The sequence below is a fragment of the Balaenoptera acutorostrata genome, chromosome 11 (genome assembly GCF_949987535.1).
Source record: "Balaenoptera acutorostrata chromosome 11, mBalAcu1.1, whole genome shotgun sequence".
Classification (NCBI taxonomy): Eukaryota; Metazoa; Chordata; class Mammalia; order Artiodactyla; family Balaenopteridae; genus Balaenoptera; species Balaenoptera acutorostrata.
The window spans coordinates 37624578-37645786 of record NC_080074.1 but is presented as its reverse complement, the minus strand read 5'-3'; the positions used below and the strand labels follow the sequence as shown (position 1 = coordinate 37645786).

At 35.0% G+C, this 21209-nt stretch overlaps 1 protein-coding gene across 3 annotated transcripts in view; it reads left to right on the top strand.

The window, feature by feature from the left end:
* Window positions 1-21209, top strand: part of METTL25 (methyltransferase like 25) — a 256001-nt gene that overhangs the window by 74151 nt on the left and 160641 nt on the right. For all 3 annotated transcript variants that reach the window (XM_057556528.1, XM_007194949.3, XM_007194950.3), the window contains exons 7-9: window positions 1085-1114; window positions 5548-5621; window positions 18292-18385. In XM_057556528.1, coding sequence (XP_057412511.1) covers window positions 1085-1114; window positions 5548-5621; window positions 18292-18385 — 198 coding nt within the window. The remainder of the gene's footprint in view (window positions 1-1084; window positions 1115-5547; window positions 5622-18291; window positions 18386-21209) is intronic.

Below are 21209 nucleotides of genomic sequence, written 5' to 3'. Positions count from 1 at the left end.
AACTAGCTGTGCAGCTTGTGGCAAGACCCTGCCATTGTCAGTGACCTTGTGCATCTGAGAAAATTGCACTTGGGATAATCTGCACATTTTCTTTCAGTTTTAAAAGTACATGATTCAGCTGTATCTAAAAAGTATTATTTATGAAGACATAGCCATCTGAAACAAATATGAGTACTTCAAATTTGAGTAGGAAGTATATGCACTGTTACATTTTACTGTTTTTCTTTATGCTTGAAATATTTTCTAACGAAAACTTTAAAAATAAAATTTTAGCTAAAATGTTATATCTAATTTAGTTATAAAACAACATAAGTGTAGAAATGCATGTCTAAAAAATTGAAAGTTTCAGAAGGCCCTATTCCATTTTTAAATTATAACAAATCCTTTCATGTATGTTAGATTATGAGTATTTATGAGTATTATATTGGGAAAATTTTATAAAATTTTTTTTATAAAATGTTTTGAATTTTAAATAAATATCAATGTAAAACCAGCTACATATAAAATTGTAGAAATATATATTACTTTCTCTTATGGCGACTTGATCATATGTGAATTTGATTTGAATTTGACCATGCAGACCAAAAATATATGTACTTTTCTAAACTAAGATTTCAACTATAATCAGTTCAATATAATCTTGTTTAATAAAAGATGAAATTATACTTTTATAAAAAATTGGAAGAAAATAAGTTAAAAAGTAGTACGTATATAAATATGTCTATACATAATAATAGTTTTGGATTTGATTGTTTTAGCTGCAATAAAAGTGAGCCAAGAATATGTCATTTTATTTCTTTCCTGTTTTCTAATTCCTTCTAAAATTCAAGGAGTGTATACAGTTGGGGTGTGTATGTGTTTGTCTGCGTGACACACATCCATATATCAGCCCTAAATTATACAAGTGTACCAGTTAACGTTCCTTAATGATATTAACACTTTTAAGTGTATAAACTTATATGTTATCATTTAATTAATCTTTTTAAATGCCACTTTCACAAGCCCTTATACAGTGTGTTTATAAGTCTTATAAGGCAAGACTAAATATCTCAGCTGTCTTTGTCTTATTTTTTTCTCCTTAAAGGCACTGGAGCGTGTTGCAGTCGGCCAAGGGGTAAGTGAGCGTGTTTACTCTAATCCAACTGATGAACGTGATAGTTTTTCTCAAAGTACTCTTCATACTTGACCTGCTGATGAACCTAAAACCTGATGGATTTTTATAAATATCACCTCTTCTTGTCACCTATTCATATTCAAACTTATACATTTTCTGTAAGTTTACTTTAAAAGAGAAGTGAATTCTCAGGAAAAGTAAATTGAACTTTTAGGAAAACTTCCACGTTATACTCTTGTACTAATGTCTCATTTCTTCATACTATATTAAACAGTCTATAAATATTTCTAAAGAATGTTATTGCTGACTGTCAGGCTTTTATGGGCTTAGTTCAAGCAAAGATAAACAAGGTATAGCATTCAATTTATTTTTTAACTATAGTCCAAACCACACATTTTAGTTGGTTGTTTTTTAACTTTCTTCTTTATTGACTTCATTAGTCATTAGTTAGTTGCAACAACCAAATGGGTTTTTACATATAAACAGATGTTAAATGTATCCTTCACATATTCATGTAATTGCCTTTTCCTCTACCTTAAGATTTATGAAACATATTAGAAATTTTAAAGTATTTTTTTAAGAGTTCCTTTTAAATGTTTCACAAAAGTTTTCTTATTGGACCTAAATTTTAGAAATTTCTCTTTTGCTTATTTTCAGGGAGGATTAATATGTCAATTTGAATTTTTAAAAATAATAGTAGCATAATAGTAGCAACAAGTATCATTTACTGAGTGCTTTCTTTGGGCCAGACACAATGCTAAGAACTTTGTGTGGTGTTTTAAAAAATACTCATTATACCTATCTGAAAATTGATAAAAACTGATTTTTTAAAGGCATTAGAGCATATTGTTTAAGTGTGTAAACTTTAGTCTCAGACTGCTGGTTTGCATCAGCAGTGTGCTGGTCTTCATCAGTTACTGGCTTCGTGATCAGAGACACATCATGATTTCTCCATAGCTTAATTTCTTTATCTTTAAAATACAAATAATAATACTACTAAAAAAATAAGAGTAACAATAATACCTTCCTCATAGAGTTTTTGTGAGGATTAAATGAGTGAAAGATGTAAAATGCTTAAAACAATGTCTATCACGTAGTATGTGTTTGATAAATATCAACTGTTGTTACTGTTACAGGTGGTTAATAATTATGATCATGAAAATAATACCTAAGTTTAACACAGAGCTTACCAAAGTACTGTTCAAAGTTTTCTTCATCAATTAAAGTGCTGCATACATGGCCTGTGAGATCAGGACTGTTATCCCACGATACACATGAGGAAACTGTTAAGTAGTGAACACTGAGATTTGAGTCTCTGACTCTGGAGCCCTAGCTCTTAACTATAGTACAGATCAAAATAGTGGTTCCTTAGGGGTCTGGAAGAGGAAAGAGCTTTAATCATAACAGTGCCCCAATGCATTTGTGCTCTGTTTTTCAATTTCCCAAGGGCTTGTTCATGTTTACAGTCAATCTTATGAGTTGGGTATTCCCCAAACTTACATGAGAACATGATATACAGCAGAAGTTTAGTAGTGCATTCTAGCTCAGTTAATTGCAGAGTTCTTTCAGCTTAGTGCCCTTTCCACTAGACCTGTAAAATGCATGTCTAATATATATATACACACACACACACACATATATATACACACACTTTAAGGGTGTACTCTTTCTGTTCCGCCCCATTTTAAAATGCATTAAACTGTTAAGTTGATTTATCACTTGTGAAGGAAAGAAAGTAAACTCTGAGCCACATCTAGCTTATTCCTGGAGTAGTCAGGCACAGGCTGCTCGGGAGATGTTGACTTCCTTCCCACTTACCCCCATCTGTATTTATCAGGATGGATAGTCCTAGTTATTCCAGGAATGCACATTCGAAGGCACTTCATAACTCTCCTTTCTCTTAGGAAACAACTGTAAAGCTCTTATTTACTCAGGGTAACTTGGGAATGATGATTTATTCTATCCTGTTTGTGTTCCTCTGTGCATTCCATTTTTGTATGTTCTCTTGCTTAAAATACATTTCTTGGTCTCTTTTGGTGGCCTTTCTACAATCAGTTTTTAATAACAATATAAATATACATTTATTTCTAAATTATTTGGATAGCATTTTACATAATTTTTCTAAAAGGCATGGGAAAGGAGAGCTTTAAGAGTTTCTTTGCTTTCCTAAATGAAAGTATATAATAAAAAAATTAATGACACCCTATCCCTGCCAAAGTGTCAGAGAGGCAAAATAGCATCATGGCTTGGTACTACTGGGACATCAGAGCTAGGCTTCTTCAGTTCAAATAACAGCTCGACTATTTTTAGGAGTTTCATATAAAATTTACATAAAAATGAAATTCCTCACAGGGAGATCAGCTCAGTGCTTTGTGACCACCTAGAGGGGTGGGATAGGGAGGGTGGGAGGGAGATGCAAGAGGGAGGGGATATGGGGATATATGTATACATACAGCTGATTCACTTTGTTGTACAGCAGAAACTAACACACCATTGTAAAGCAATTATACTCCAATAAAGATGTTAAAAATAAATAAGTAAATAAAATGAAGTTCCTACCTCTTTTAGCTAATCAACTAAAAAGTTAAGAACTTTGTAAGCCATTTATAATACTAATATTTCACTTCATGTAATAATTTATTTCCCAAAATGCCTTGAATTTCAGTAGAACAGTATAAGAGTAGGTGTTAATATATGAAAAGGGATTTCAGCATTTTTGTGAGAGAACTGAAAGGATTTGGGGAAAGTGGGGAGCAGATGATAAAGTAGAGATTTGGGGTACTGAAGAAAAAAATTACTCAAGATGAAAAAACATCAAATGGAAAATATATCCAGAGAGAGGAAATTCTTAATGAAATGTTTGGAGAAATGTTCAGGAAAGGGAAGTTTAGAAATCAGATTTTGCCTCAAGTCAAGAAGTTGTATTTGGAAAGAGATTTTACATAAGGAGTGTGCCTTTTGAAGGTTATAAATTTTAGTGTGGGCACTCAAGTATGTATTTGTGTCTGCTTTCAGTGAATTATTTTAGAAGTTGAGTTGGGGACTGTGGTATCCCTAACACCGTTTCCTACTGGAATCACCCTCCTCACTGTTGTCAACATCCAGAGAGGATATAACTTGTGTTGTTCAAAGTGCTCTGTCAAGACCCTACAAGTCAGACATTCTCCAGTGACTTAAGAAAGCAATGGCGTCGAGTGAAGACCCAAGAAATAATGGTTGACCCTCGACTCCCAACTTGTGGTTTTTTGTAGTCTCAGCACCTGGGGCCCATAGTGTAGGAACTTGATGTTAGATGGGGGAAAGGGACAGTAGAGTAGGTTTTCTGCCTGAGCACACAGGCAAAATTTTATTTTCTGTTAAACTCCACCTGAATCCAGTTGTGTTCTCACTGAAAACAAATGAAGATAACAATTTGGGGCTCAGAAGGAGAATAGAAGTTACAAAAGGATAACTCAGTGAAGTACACATTCCACTGAACTCTATCCTAAAACTTTACCCATGGTTGGAGAGTTTTAGTTTTTAACTTACTTGACTTCTCAAAAGCATTCAATATTGCCAACCTCCCTCCATACTTGCTCATTTTCCTTTTTTTTTTCGATAATAACTTTGCATGGAAGCAAGGTGGTTGTTGCTGATATCTCTGTTGGATGGGGACGTGGATGGAGTTTTGGCAACTTTTTGTACTTTCTTAGTTTAAGGGTACCTCTTACATTGCTACAGTGAAGCACTCTTTCTTTTATGTATAGTACTTTTTTACCTTCTACTTTGAAACTCTTATGCGTCATTAGGGACCTTCTCGTCAGCCATTCCTTCTTTCCTACCTTTGCACCTTCATGGACACTTCGCACCTCTTTTTCCCCAGGAAATGAAGTCCTGCTGAGACTTCAATCTCTGATCTCATGTCCTTTCCAAGGCCCTTCTTTTCAACTCTGTAGTAGCAATGCTGTGATCTTTTAGCCCTCAGACATATTTTAGTATGTCCTTACTTAGGGTAGTACCTTCTCTCTCTGGCTGTGAATCCTTGGTAATATCTCTAATCCACCACCATTAGGAAAGATGCACATTCTTATCTCTTTTGCACATATCCTACATGTCTGCTCTCTTATACAGGCCTGACTTTGTTGGTCATGAAGTATATTTCTACGTTTTTAACTGATAAACACTCCATTTGGGACATTAGCTAATTTTTCTTTGATTATTCCTTTTCTTCCTCATTCACTACTACTTCTTTCATAGTTTCTTCTATTTTCTCAGTGAGAACTAGCCTCCAAGTACATTTTAACTTAGAATAGAAAAGTTATAAAATTATCCCCTATGTTTAGCAACAAACTCAGGTTTCTAACATTCACTTATGGTTCTGACTCTCAAGTATTGATTTGATTTCTGTTTTTTATTTGGTTCTTGTGCTCATATATATCTGCATTTTTTTTCAGCTGCCTACTGAATCACTCTTCTATCGTGCCGTACTTCAGGATATTATTAAAGATTGTTATGGCATCACCAAATGGTATGATGATTTCATTTCAATAAGAATAACTATCCTGTATTATAAGTGAAGTGACTTTTAGTTTTCAGGTGAATTCATTCAGGGTCACTGTTATTAGTAGAAGAAGCTTTGAATTTGAGCGTGATTTCAGTAAGTAACGAAGAACTGTGCAGCAACCGTATCTTAGGTTAATCATTATTAAAGTAAGGGTTCTAATGATTCCCTTTTGTCCTGAAATGTTGTTGTGATGATAAAGAAATATATGTAAAATGTACTTTAGAATTTGAGAAGTATTGAAATGTTATATGTAAGTAATTCAGTGAATATAATATTATAATATGAGCAGGGGTTATATTTAAAATATTTCACAACCGCTATAGCATAAACACTTAACTAATTAGAACAGATATCAATCTTAAACAGCCAGTGTGGCCATTCATGTCTCTACAGGTAGAACAGTAGCCTTGCATATGTTTTGTTTCTGTTTTCCCCAGATAATAATGGCTGCCTATACAGAAAGGCAAGGATTAGGAGAATTTTTCATAATATTGGTTTAATAACTGCCATACTCAAGCATACATCTGCAGTCCCTTCAAGTTTCATGAACGTTTCTTCGTACTAGTTATAAATTTAGGATTCTGATTGCCATTTGGTTATAATAGGATTATTCTCAAACTAAAATAGGGTAGTTTTCAAGTTCTCAAACACAAATCCAAACTTATTAACAGCAATAGAAGCTATTTTCAGATTAGGTATAATTTCTCTAAGAAAATAGTCTATTTTTTTACTAAAAGAAATTATGACATACAAATATCTACGTATACCATTGATTTTAATTGTCATTTCTAGGTAGATAACTCCCAAATCTGTGTCCCTATCTCCATTCTCTTTTCCATATATTAATCTTCAAAATGTCTGAAAGTGAATTTCTCATGGTTTCCTGAAAACTGGTTCCTTTCTCTGAACTCACCCCAAGATGCTAACCTTGTTGGAAAAAGTCACAAAATTGTGCAAATTCATGTCTACTCAAATATTGACTGCCTGCCTTCCTTTAAGACCTCAAATCTGTTCATTACTGTATTTGTTGTTCTCTTGATGACCACTTAAGACCATCTTCACTCTTTTCTGAAGTTCTCTTCTCACTTAAAAGTTCACATCTCTCCAACCCTCCACATTCCTGCCTGCCTTTATTACTCAGTAGATGTTATTTAAGACTTCTTTCATTCCAGATCTTTATTGAGCTTTCAGCCATATTTGATCATGTAATAATTGTTTTTTCCAAACTCTCGTCCTCACTGTCTTCCATTAAGCTGCATTCCTCTAAGTTTCCTTTTCCTACCTTGAACTCTCATCTGTCTTCTGTAAGCATTTTTCTTCTTACTCATCCCCTTGGTATATCCAGAAATTCTCTAGTGTTTTATACTTAGCTGCTGTCTCTTTATATTTCCTCTTTCTCTTAACAGTTACCCTCACAACAAATAACTTAAATCATGTATCCAGCTCCCACCTCTTTTTTGAAGTTCAAATCTCTATTTCTCAATATAGAGAAACAGCTTCTGAACAGCCTCACTTAAGTACCTTAAGCACTTAAAAATACACCAGATTCAGCCACAGCCAGAAAACAAAGTCAGCTTCCCACCAATTCTATTCCTCTTTCTTCTGTCTCTTCACTTCTTTTGTCATTTCTGGGGAATTGCATGACCAATATCAAGCTTTAGAAATCTTAAAATCATATTCGATTCTTTTCTTTTCTCATCATCAAACCACACATTCTAATTAGTTGCCAAGACTTGCACATGTTATATTTTTTAACCCAGCGGTTGTTTATTGTGGGGCAGGCAGCCTATCAGGTTCTGAATGCATAGGATTTAGTGTCCACACAGGAGTCTTTCATATTCTAGTCAGGATGGCATGTGCAGAAACCAAAGAAAATGATAGAAACCTGCTTCCAGTAACAGCAGACTAAGTAATTAGGGCTAACCCTCCTTCTGAGAAAAACTAAAAATGCTAGAGATGTGTATATATGGAAGTGTGTGGTGTGTGTGTACAAGTATGTGTGTATTTTAATTTGTTTTTAATTGGTTTGAGAACATCAGAGACTATCAAGGAAATTAAAAATTACACAGCAAATATCTAGGAGAAGATGGAAACCAAGAGAAATGAAGCCAGCTTTTAGGGCTTCATTTTCCCCTAGATGCCATTTCTTAACTACAGAAAAGGGGAATTCCCTGGCAGTCCAGCAGTTAGGACTCAGCGCTTCCACTGCCCAGGCGCGGGTTCCACCCCTGGCCGGGGAACTAAGATCCTTAAAGCTGCGCGGCTCGGCCCAGCCAAATTTTAAAAAATAAAATAAAACAGCAGGGCTTCCCTGGTAGCGCAGTGGTTGAGAATCTGCCTGCCAATGCAGGGGACACGGGTTCGAGTCCTGGTCTGGGAAGATCCCACATGCCACGGAGCAACTGGGCCCGTGAGCCACAGTTACTGAGCCTGCGCGTCTGGAGCCTGTGCTCCGCAACAAGAGAGGCCGCGATAGTGAGAGGCCCGCGCACCGCGATGAAGAGTGGCCCGCTTGCCACAACTAGAGAAAGCCCTCGCACAAAAACGAAGACCCAATGCAGCCATAAATAAATAAATAAATAAAATTTTTTAAAAAATTTAAAAAATAAATAAAACAGCAATAACAACAACAAAAAGAATGATCAATAGCAGCAATGTTTATAAGAGCAAAAGTCTAGGCATAAAAATTTCATTAATAGGAGAATGGATAAACTGTTGTGGAATACCGTGCCATAGTGAAAATGTATGAATTACAACTACACGCATCCAAGTGGATGAATGTTGTGAATCTAAACGTTATAGAAAAATTTCTGTATAATTTGGAAACAAGCACAAACGGTATAATTATTCAAGAGTGTAAATATGTGGTAAACAATCAAGAAAAGCCTAAGAATGATAAACACAAGCAATATTCAGTGGTATAGTATCCTATGGGAGGGAGGACAACTGAGTAGACAAAGTGATAAGGTGGGGAAGATGAGGGGCACATAGGAATTTCTAGAGACGGTTAATGTTCTATTTCTCAAGTTTGGTGTTGCATATAAGGGTTCATTTTATTGACATTCTTTATGCCTTATACATAGTATTTTGTAAATACTTGTTTGTGTTCAACAGCAGTGAAATTATAATCTCATTTCAGGCTACAGCCCAGGGTTAGTTGAACTACATATTATACTCCTAGTATCTGTTCCAGTCACCTCATTATAGTAATAAGGAAAATTAAGATAAAGTGGTTAAAAGCTTGTCTTAAGTCGTACAGCCTAAAAGAACCAGAGCTAGGACCAAATTCATAGTCCACAAAAGTTTTCTTTTTGCTATCCCATGCTTCTTTTTAGTTTAAATTCTTTGGGATATTTTTAATATGAGTGGAGTTATAGGTCTCCTTGTATTAGCATTGTTAACAAGGTTAACTTGATTGGAATCTCTGGCCAGCAAGAGTACTAAAGACAGAAAATAAGATCACTGAATTATTTCTTCTGCATTTTGTTTAGCTTTCCTTGCTAATTAAATAAATTGTCTTCAAGTGATATACTGTTTCAGACTACTTGAAATATTATTCTGAAAGTTTCTTTAAGTTTAATTGTTTATATAACATAAGATTAGAAATAAACTTTTTTCATGGACTTAAAAACTATAGCATTTTTACTCTATTGTAATTGTGAATTAGCATTTAACACTTATGTTAAAACTCAATAATTTATATAATTTTTAAAATGTTATAATTAGTCCTTATCTGGAAACTTTCTAAGGGAATAAAATGCCAAAACAAGCATTGAATAGGATAAAAATCCTTTAGAACACTTCAAAAGAGAGCAGAGAAATTGATGTATATACTTTACTTACTTTATTATTCTCTTTCATAATGAGTACTGTAAACAACTGTAGAAGAAATACATAAATTTTGATGCCTGTAATTATGAATTAGTTTAACTTTCATTTTAATTTTGTAGTAATCAAATAGGTGTGTGAAAAACCAGATCATGAAAACTGGCTCACCAAATTAAAGCTACTTATTTAGTCCATAATGTGTGGTCAGATTAGCAGGTCTGTATCTTTTAAATTGAAGAGTATTTTGAAGATTTTTGTAACTTCCTTAAGTGATTGCCATTTTCAGCAAAATTTTATGTTAAGTCTTAAGAAATACTTAAAGGTCCCTTAAGTCTTTCAGTAGGTATTAGTGTATAAAACACAAAATAAATAACTTCATAAATATTTTCTGATGATGGAGAAACTGAACTTTGATACTTTCTGTCCTTCATGTGCTTATTTTTATTTAGTATATGTCTACTTTACCTTTTCCTATAATTTCCTAAACTAATGTTGCTTCTTTGGAAAATGCTACAAGGAAACCATGTTCTTACAATTGTATTTTGGGGAAAGCATGTGGGTGGTGTTGGATTCACTTGAGTAGAATTTTAATTAGATCTAGTGCATTCACTTTTATTAAAAGGAAGAATACTGATTCCTTTTTAGCATGCTAACCGTGCTTTATTCTGACAGAGGGCCCCCTTTTAATCTGTTCTTCAAGTCCCATCATTTATCTTTCAGAAACAGTCATGTCACTTTTCTCACTTCAGAATGTTTGATGATTTCTCTTCTTTATACTCAAAAACTAAAATATCCTTATTATGGCATTCAAGGCCATTTCTAAGGTGCCACTAATGTCCTTTCCAGCCTAATTCACCACCCCATTCTTCCTTCTCTGCACCCCAAGCAGCTGCCCATGCACACTGTTTGTATACTGGATTATTCATCATTTCCATGCAATTATTTTTGGACCTCGTATGCGTCCTTGGAGCTCCTTTGCCTACCTGAAATATTCTCCTCCCCATTTCTGCATCTTTTCCTTCCCTGTTTCTGGCAGGTGAAATCCTAGGCATTGTTTAAAACCTAGTTTGGAAGACATCTCTGGTATCTTTCCCTTCTCCTTCTCACTCTCTCCTCCCATAGTACTTAATCTGGGATTCACTGCTCTTATTGAATCTAAATGTACAATGAGTTGTTTGTGTCTACTCCTCTGCCACCTGGTGAGCCCTGATGGCCAGTTTTCAGCTTTATTAATTGAAGTCGTCTATCATAGTGGTTAAGAGCACAGATTCTGAAAATCCTCTTTGGAACCATTTTCCCGTCCAACTACTATCCCATATCTGTTCTTTCCTTTACTGGAAAACTCCTTGAAAGTGCTGCCAATTTCTTTCCCATTTCACTTGAATTCCAATCAGACCTTACTTCCATCACTCCGTCAAACTCCCCTTTTCAGGGGCACTAATGACCCCATGTGGCTAAATCTCCTGGTCAGCTCTCAATCCTCAACTTACTTAGCCTGCCATAAGTATTTCACACAATTTACCACTTTTTACTTTCTCTCATATGCTAGAGAAAGTCCCTCTTAAGATAGTCACCTTTTTCTATTTTTTTTTTTTTTCAGTTTATTTTGCTGACTCCTCTTCCTCTTTCAGACCTCTCATTTTTGGAGTGCTTTTTTCTATCAGTTCCTACCACCTAGGTGATCTCATCATGTCTCATGGCTTTCAGTACCATTTATATGCTGGTGAATCTCAAATGTATAGTCCAGTTAATGACAAGCGTATTCTTCTAGTTGCTCAGGCCAGGATAACTTTGACCTCTCTCTCTCACACTGCCTGGATCCAGTCCTTCAACAATTTTATAGTCTGTCTAATTAAATATATCTAAAATTCTACCACTTCTTAACCATCCTCAGGGCCACCACCCTGGTCAAAGCCACCATCATCTCTCATGTAGATTATTGTAATAACCTCCTAATTGGTCTCCCTGCTTCTATTTTTGCCCCCTAGAGTCTATTCTCCACACAATAGCCAGAGTGATCCTGTTAATATTTTTAAGTGAGATCTTTCTCACAGTCTTCCCATGGTTTCTTATTCACTTGGAAGTAAAGCTAATATTTTCACTATGACCTACAAAGCCTTATGTGATGGAGCTACTCATTATCTCTCTGATCTCATTTCTACTATTTTCCCGTTTATTTATGTCTGTACTGCTTTCCTTGGTATTACTTGAAAATACCAGGAACACTTTCTACCCCAGAACCTTTCCACGTAATGTGTCCTCTGCCTGGAATGCTCCTCACCAGATATCCACGTGGCTAGTTCACCCTCTTTCTTTAGTTCTTTACTCAAAATTATCATCTCTATGATATCTACCATCACTCCTCTCTAACATTTGTTATCTGCTTTCTCTCCTCTGTCATCAGCTTCTCATTAGCTCATATTGCCATACAGTTAGTCCCCTGCATACGAACGAGTTCTGTTCCGAGAGTGCGTTTGTAAGTCCAGTTTGTTCGTAATTGCAACAAAGTTAGCCTAGGTACCCAACTAACACAGTTGGCTATATAGTACTGTACTATAATAGGCTTATAATACTTTTCACACAAATATACATAAAAAACAAACACAAAAAATAAAGAAAACATTGTTAATCTTACTGTACAGTACCTTGAAAAGCACAGTAGTACAGTACAACAGCTGGCATACAGGGGCTGGCATCGAGTGAACAGGCAAGAAGATTTACTGACTGGAGGAGGGAGAGGAGGTGGGAGATGGTAGAGCTGAAGGATCATCAGAATAGGAGACAGAGGGCAAGCTGCAATTTCACTTACGCCTGACGCTGATGTCACAGGTTCTGGTTCCTTGCTGGATTCAATTCTATCTACCCTCTTGAAAAAATGATCCAGTGATGTCTGGGTAGTAGCTCTTTTTTTCTCGTCCTAGAAGACATTATAGCAATGGATTGCATTCTGAACGGCTGATGCAACCTTTGTGTACAATTCTACGTTCGGGTCCTGTGCCTCAAACGGTAACAGTGCCTCCTCAAATAAAGAAAATCCCCTTTCCATTCCCTGAGATGTGCATCTCTTCAGTTCTTCAGTTACTTCTTCTTCCTCTTGTCACTCCACTCTCTCGATTATTTTCACTTCTGTTTCCATCATTATCGCTTGGCGCTTCTTAGCAGTACCAGCTACATCACCGCTGCTTTTACACTTGCTTCTGGACATCCTGGGCTTGTAATAAAGATACTGTACTCTATACAGTACTGTATAGTAAAATACACAAAAGCACAACCACTTGTAGAGGATGCGTGCACATGACAATGTACACCAGACACGTGAACTAACTTACGTGATTGGACAGGCAAACTCACGTTCAACTCTTTATCGTTTGGTCATGTGACAACCACCATATAGTAGATAGTTTTAGGATATAGAATCAGAAAGAAGTTTTGTTTGGCGTGGGGGATTTTGGTTTGCTTGGTTGGTTTTTTCAAACAGAGAAACTTGAGCATTTTCCGATGATAAGAGTAAAGACTCAGTGAGTAAAGAGAAGTTGAAGATACATCAGAGGAGGCAGAACAAGATGGCCTCCAGATCCCTGATCTTAGGCATATTCTTACAGAAAGCAATTATATTAACTATATTAATTATATTAACTAATTAACAGAGAGAAGGATTTCTATTTATCTTCACACACGTCAGCAAAAATTAAGACTGCAGTGATTCTGTGATGTCATAATGTATAACTGTAAAAGGTAGACTCCAAATCTTTAGTGTTAAATAATGAGAAAAATGCAATAGGCACTTACTAAAAATTAAAATTAAAAATGGGATTGCCCCATATTCCATTTGTTAACAGTCCTATTCTGTGCTTTTACTTTCTATATAGGTAAGTTTTGAGATTTTTTTTTGCACCTGCCTCTTTTTTCTCATTTCTTAATTACTAGAATTGCAGTATTTATCCTTAAAACTATAGACCCTTCTAAAGTCTGATGAGTGAAATAGTCTCTTTCTTGTAGCTGCAAAAGAGCAGACTGCATTCTACATCATAAACTCTCTTTACAGCTATTATTCTTAAGAAGGTTGATTTGTAAGACACCCATACCTTATAGAGATTAGTGCCATGTCCTGCAAAAGTAACCTTTTACCTCCAAAAGTTCTAAAAGCCTGATTCATTATACTAAATCTTGTGTTGCTTTGGTAATAATATTTAAATTGACATTCTGTTTCCTGTAAAATATACTTTTTTTTTCTTAAACCAAAATGGACTTATTGGTACTTCCCTTCTCCTTCTATACCGTGAAAGTAATAAAACCGTTTTTTCTGAATTTTTTAACAATAGCACTCTATTTTCAAATACAGTCTTACATAGAACCAAATAAATTTAATAAATTTTAGGAAAGGACTTATTTCTTACACAATTATCCTTTTCATATTTTATGGAAAATTGTAACCCTTTAAAGTACCTCTTTGGAGTCCTTAAGGAGGACAGTTTAAAAAAAAATTGTTGTAACCTATTTCTATATTTTATGTGTTGGCCTAATTTTAGTATGTTACTTTTATAATTTTATCATTTGTTTTATCAATATTGCTGTTCGCAGTACTGTTGGAAACTGAGACGTTTTGAAACTTAATTCCTCCTCTAAGAAAGCTTACCCTAGTCAATTCCAGCAGCTAAAGCACTCCCTACTCTGTGCTGTATTCTGAGCACCATCTTTTGCTTATCACATTGAATTGTAGCATTTGTTCACCTGTCTTCCTTTATAAACTGTGGATGATTCTACCCCTAGAACCCAGCACAATAACAGGAAAATGACCTCCATTCATTGAGTGTTTGACAGACACAGCCAAGCATGGTGCATACATAGACTCTTATCTTCAACCTACTGCTGAACAAGGAGAGGCAAAGAGAGGTTTTTAAGTGGTAAATCCGTGGTAGAGCAAGGAATCAAACTTATTTCAGTCTTGAGTCCACATGGAGTCTGCCTACTTCTCTTTGTCTATAACACAGAGGTAGACATTCTTCATCTGAAGTTTAACAATATCGAGTATAAATCCTGTTGAAGAACTGTGCCGGAGTTAATATTTAATAGTAGTTAATATCCCAGATTCTGAAGCCACACTTCCTGAATTCAAACTGTGGGCAGTTTACTTAACCTCTCTGTTCTTTAGTTTCACCATCTTTAAAATGGGGATTGGGGCTTCCCTGGTGGTGCAGTGGTTGAGAATCTGCCTGCCAATGCAGGGGACACGGGTTCAAGCCCTGGTCTGGGAAGATCCCACATGCCGCGGAGCAACTAGGCCCGTGAGCCACAACTACTGAGCCTGCGCGTTTGGAGCCCGTGCTCCGCAACAAGAGAGGCCGCGATAGTGAGAGGCCCGCGCACCGTGATGAAGAGTGGCCCCCGCTTGCCGCAACTAGAGAAAGCCCTCGCGCAGAAACGAAGACCCAACACAGCCAAAAATAAACAAATAAATTAATTTAAAAAAAAAACAAACATAAGTAATATTAAAAAATAAATAAAATGGGGATAATAGTGGGACCTACCACATGGAGTAGTAGTAAGGATATCAAATAAGTAAATGCAGCAAAGGACTTAAGAGCCCTGGCACATCGTAAACATGAAATAAATATTAACTGTTATTTTTTGTTTTGTTTACATTGCACTATTCCTTATATATTTGTTCAGTAGTTCTCTCTATATATATTTTAAATCACACTTGTTTATTTGTATAGTTAAGCCTGCCTTCCTAACTCTACTTGATTAGCAAATAGATCTATTTACCGTATTAACGCATTTCATGTTATAGTCTGACTAGATGTTTTTGTTTCTACAAGCTGCAAGAGATATTTATTTAATTATTTAATCCATTTATTGAGATCCTGCTATATTGGAGCGTCTACGCTAGGCACAGGGGATATGGTCAGGAGCAGAACAGGTGGAAACTCTGCTCTCCAGCTGCTCAGAGCAGTGATCTCAAACATATTTTCAAATTTCACACCTCTGTCAATAAACATTCTTGAGCATGCACCCCCAAAATGAATACTTAATTATTTATAAGTGATATATGTGTCTTTCTACTAGTCTATTGTATAGATTTTTAAATAAACTGAAAAATTGAAATTAAAAAGGTAAAGATAAATAGAAATAGAAGTTAAAATTCTAATATTCTCTTTCCCTTGGGGTATGTTCACCCCTCTTTGGAGTCCACTGACTTAAAATAAAGACAGACACTCAGAGAAACAAAAAAGAGTAAGCATGTGAAGGAAAAGTTCTCTGTGTCAGGAGCCTAACTTCATCTGGGAGGCCAGAGAAGACTTTCCTAAGGAAGCAACATTTAAGATCGGATCTGGGGCTTCCCTGGTGGCGCAGTGGTTGAGAATCCGCCTGCCAATGCAGGGGACACGGGTTCGAGCCCTGGTCTGGGAAGATCCCACATGCCGCAGAGCAGCTAGGCTCAACTACTGAGCCTGCGCGTCTGGAGCCTGTGCTCCGCAACAAGAGAGGCCGCGATAATGAGAGGCCCGCGCACCGCGATGAAGAGTGGCCCCCATTTGCCGCAACTAGAGAAAGCCCTCGCACAGAAACGAAGACCCAACACATCAATCAATCAATCAATCAATCAATAAACCCAAAAGTTAAAAAAAAAAAAAAAAAGGATCTGAAAGAATGAGTTTGGGATTCCCTAGGCAAAAAGATCAGGGGTGAAGTGTAACACAAATAGTGTTTATAGACAAAAGCATGATGTGTTCAAGAAACTAGAAAGACTGTCATTGTGAATGGAGAGGCAGTGTCCTAGGAGTGTTAAAGAGGTTGTCAGAATGGACCAGGTGGTACAAGGCTTATTATATACTATGTTAAGCATTTAGATCTTAATTCTAAGAGTCATAGGAAATTCTGGAGGAATTTAAAGAGAAGTAACATGATCAGATAATCACCTTTCTAATTCTATTTGGATGATATTTTTCTCCCTTACTGGTTGCTGCTAAAAACAGGTCCAAAATAGTATACCTCAACAAAGGATTTAAGGGACAAGTCTTATGTAGCAAATTATTGCTTAATACACTAAAAGTAATCTCATAATCATGTTGTGAGATTTTGTAACAGAAAAGGGGTAGTATATTCTGAAAAGAAAAAGTAAGGCGAGGGCAAATTAAAATTTTAAATGTTTCTCTTATTTTCAAGCAATCTGAAATACAAAACCCAGGAAACAAGTCGACACCACCTACACTTATACTGTCTACTGTCTTCAGCTTACAGTGGTTAGCACTTTCCTATGAGCATCTCACTCTGGCTCTTTTAACTTTGTAATCGAAGAAAAATCCAAATGATAATTCCAATTATGATAAAAACAACAATCATGATAGCAAAGAAAACAACTCACGTGGTGGCACAGTTCTGAGCACCTTACATGTGTTACCTAATTTCATCCTCACAGTGACTTTACGAAATTGGTACTATTAATACCCCGTTTTGATAAACAGGGAGCTAGTAGGTGATAGAGACAGACTGGAGGCTACACTTTTATCTACTGTGCTCTGCTTTCTCTCTTAAGCTACTCCACTAGGTGGTGATAGATAGTATAAAATAAGAACCAAAATCACTATCTCATGGGAGAGAATTGCTTGCCCCTCTGGATTAAAAAATAATAATAATAAAAGTTTAAAAACCTGTTAAGATGAGGAGCAGGAAGTTAATATTAAATGACTTTTTTTCTTTTTCTGGCTATACAGTTTATCAATTCAATATACTGATACATAAGATGTCCATATCGATTATATGCTATCTCTTACATATAAACGTGTAGGATCTGAGAATTACACAAAAACTAATAAAAAATATAATTTCTGTTTCCTGGAACCTATACCTTTTCAAATGACTATTATTTCAAAGTAGTTTTTTGAGCAGGAAAGTGGTAAATGGAAATGCTCGTCTAACAAAATAGCATGACAATGTAGGCAGGAATGAAGGGACAAACATCGACTTTAATTAGGAAGTAGCTGTAATAATTAGGACATGAGGTAATAACAAGTGTAATTGAAGTGGCCGTCTAGAAGTGGAGCTGAAGTTATATATTTGAGGTATATTTCAATGGAAGAATTGGTAGAGCATCATGTCTGACTAAGCATAGGGATTAATATTTATACTGCCAAGAGTAAATGAGCTTTTATTCATTGTTTTTGATACTTGGAGGTGGTAAATTTTTTATTCTCTTGATTTTTACATTATACCTAAATGCAACCAAAATTGTGAGATGTGATAGTCCAACATTGCATTATTTAAATTTAAAACCATCTCATATTTTGTTTATACTGTAATGAAAATCTGCAGGGCATAAATGAGATCAAGTCAGACCCAACTCAGCAGCATATGGTGCTTGTTCAGTGGCTGGCATTGAAGTTCTCTTTGCATGGCTGTTGGATGTCACCACTATTAGCAGGTGTTGCCATGAAATGTGCACTGTAATGTTGAGCCAGTAAAGTGAAAATGTGCTTTGTAGCACAATGGAACCTTTCGAAATACCTAGAGTTCCCTTTAAAACTGAGGCTTTTTTAATACTAAGTTTACAACTTCTTTCTCATAGTATTGTCTTCATAATATTGTCTTCCACTGTTGTACGTTGAAGGAATTCTCAAAAGCAGATCCCGAATATTTTTATAATATGTAAACTAAAAGTGTTCACAAAAATATTACTACATTATTATCACATGTGGAGCTTGTGCCATATGCACAGAAGGTATTTAAAAGTATTTCATGACTGAATTTAAAATCATCTATAATTTAAATTGGAAAAACTAAAGAGTGATTCAATTTTGTTTTGCAGTGATCGGCATGTTGGTAAAATTTATTCCAAATCCTCTTCCTTTCTGGATTATGTCAGAAAGTCTCTAAAGAAGCTTGGATTAGATGAGTCCAAGGTCAGTATATGATTACCCATTGTTTTATAAGAAACAAGAGAACTTCTATAGGGTTATGAATTGAGATAATACAAAATTATTTGCCCTCTACTTTTCTCTTACTCATGAAAAACATCTAAATTATATTGAAGCCAAACTTCAGTTACCTTTATTCCAGTTCACCTTTTCTGTCAATATTATACGGATAGTTTGCTGTTGTACACCTCCAGAGTGATTCCCCTTTCAGGTTTATTCAGGTAAAAATGTGCCAATTTTCAAATCAAAATAGACTTAAAAAGCAAGAACAAATGGGATTTGTAAGTACAGCAGGAGACGATGGTTTTAATTTTAAACTGCGTGTATTTAAAGGCTGTATGACGCATTAAAATTTAAAATCTTAAATTCAAAAACCCTTTGAATGGGGGAATCCTGGAAAGTGGTAATGTCATAGAAAGCCCAAGGTAATAATTGAGAACATATTGTTGAAGACACAAAAGGTAAGCTGATGGACTACTGGTAATAAATAGTCTAACACTGAGAAAAAAATAACTCTCAACATGATTCAAATGAGTTATGAACTAAAATATTAAGTTGAATCTGGATCACTTTGGTATTTTGAATTGATTATAAATTGAAATAAAGCATAAAATAGTTGGTTAAGGAATGGTGATTAAGGTGGTTAAGGTTTCTTCTTGAAAGAGAAAAATTATACAGATATGGTTAAGTTATATCAAAGCTAGAGGGTATTATTGTTTATTGTACCAGTTATCCATTTACTCCCCAGTTGCTTTATTACTTAAAGCAATTAGACTGGTACTAATAAGTTTCCTCCTCTGTAAAATAGCTCATTTCTAATTCATAGGATTTAAGAAAAATTAAATGAGGTAATAGACATAAAATGCTCAATAAAATGTACATAGTAAGTGCTAACTAAATAATACTAGTTTTTATGATTCTTATCTTTGTATATGTACTGCTTATAATAATACAATTGTTATGACTCCTATAAACATTTTTATTTAGTCACCAAAATGAAGATCCTTCTAGTCTTGCATAAATAAATAAGAATAGACAGTGTTATCTTAGTTATTTTATTTCTGTTTTTTAAAATATTTTTAATCAGACTGGTCTTCCTTCCAATTAGTCTTTATTAGTGCATATATTTACTTCATGTCTCAATTCCGCGTCTTACATTTACTATCAAGAACACAAACCTAAGCATAATTTTTACAAATATAGAGCTAAGTTTTTACTTAAACTAAAAATGTATTATCCTTTGTCAAAAACCAAACTGTAAAAATCCAGAAAGAATGTTACTTATTTTTCGCGATGGCTTTCTCTTCCCAGGTTTGTCTCTAATAATAACCATAGTAAATGTTTCTTAATATGCTTATTATATTACTGATTAGAATATTAATAATAGCTAATATTTACTAAGCACTTACTATGTTATAGTTATCATGCTAAAGACATCATAACATTATCGCATTTACTCTTCACTAAAAGAGTAAGATACTATTATTATTCCCAATGTAATGATCTAGAAAGAGAGGCTTACAAAAAGGCAAGTCATTTTCTCAGAGTTGAAGAGCAAGTGGCAGAGCTGGAACTTGAATGCAGATTCAACTTACATCAGAACCTCCACTGTCAGCCACCACTGTACTGAGAAGTGAAATTAAAAACAAAAGGAAAAAGACTGATGTAGATAAGTATCACCATAAAATATCAGTCTTAAATGATTACCTTTATTAGTTAGTAAAGACAATTAATAGTGCCCTGCTGATTTTTCTCTTAAAACTATTTAAGTTCATTGAAAGATAAATATGTTGAATAAAATGGGTGAGGAAAAGAAAAGGAGCAAGAAACCCAAGCTGGAAGGGGAGGAAAGTACAGAACCTAATAAGGCATTTCAAAGGTAGTAGGGTGAGAGGAAGCAAATAGATGAGTATGTGTTTTGAGGGGTTTTTTGTTTGTTTTTATGTTAAACAAGAGGAATTGAGAGTTGTGTCTGTCAGGCCAGAGTGGTTGGAAATAGGATAAGTTATTAAAACCAAGCTTATATTTCTGATATAATACAAAATCCTATTATTTTTCTCCCACATTATGAAATATCAGTGCTAAAATGAAGGTTTTGACCACAAACACAATAAGAAGAGATTTATGACGTTTCATTTAAAAAATGAAATTAATTTTCACGAGATTCTAATTACTAAAAAGTATCAAAACCACTTAAATTTAAAATATTAGATATACCAAAGTGTTTAAGAGATCTTTGACTAAATTTATAATCATTTATTAACAAACTTTTATATATAATTGAAAGTGTGATGAATACCACTGATGTGTTTCTGATCTCTCAAAGCACATCTCTTCATATTCAAAACTGTGTAAGCAAGTGAAGTGCCTAGAAATCTCCTAACATGCTCTGATACTTTCTTAGTCACAAGAAATCATGTAAACATGAGGAAAAACAACATTCCCAGACAAATCATCATTCCAAAGACCAGAACAGCATGTGCTGGATATATAAGTGGTTCATACACAGCTTAAAATATCAATCCATAAGTCCTGTACTCAGTTGTGACAGACAGCATTAGACATTTCCTCTTAGAGCAGGATTTTGTCAAACTCAGCACATTTGGATAATTCTTTATTGTGGAGAACTATCCTGTGCGTTGGAGGATGTTTAACATCTTTGACCTCTACCCACTAGGTGTCCGCAGTAGCACCCTAATTGTAACAATCCAAAATAAATAAATTTAAAAAAAATCTCCAGACATTGCCACAAATGTCCTGGGGGTCAAAATCACCCCCAGTTAAGATCCGCTGTCTTCAAGCATTTGTC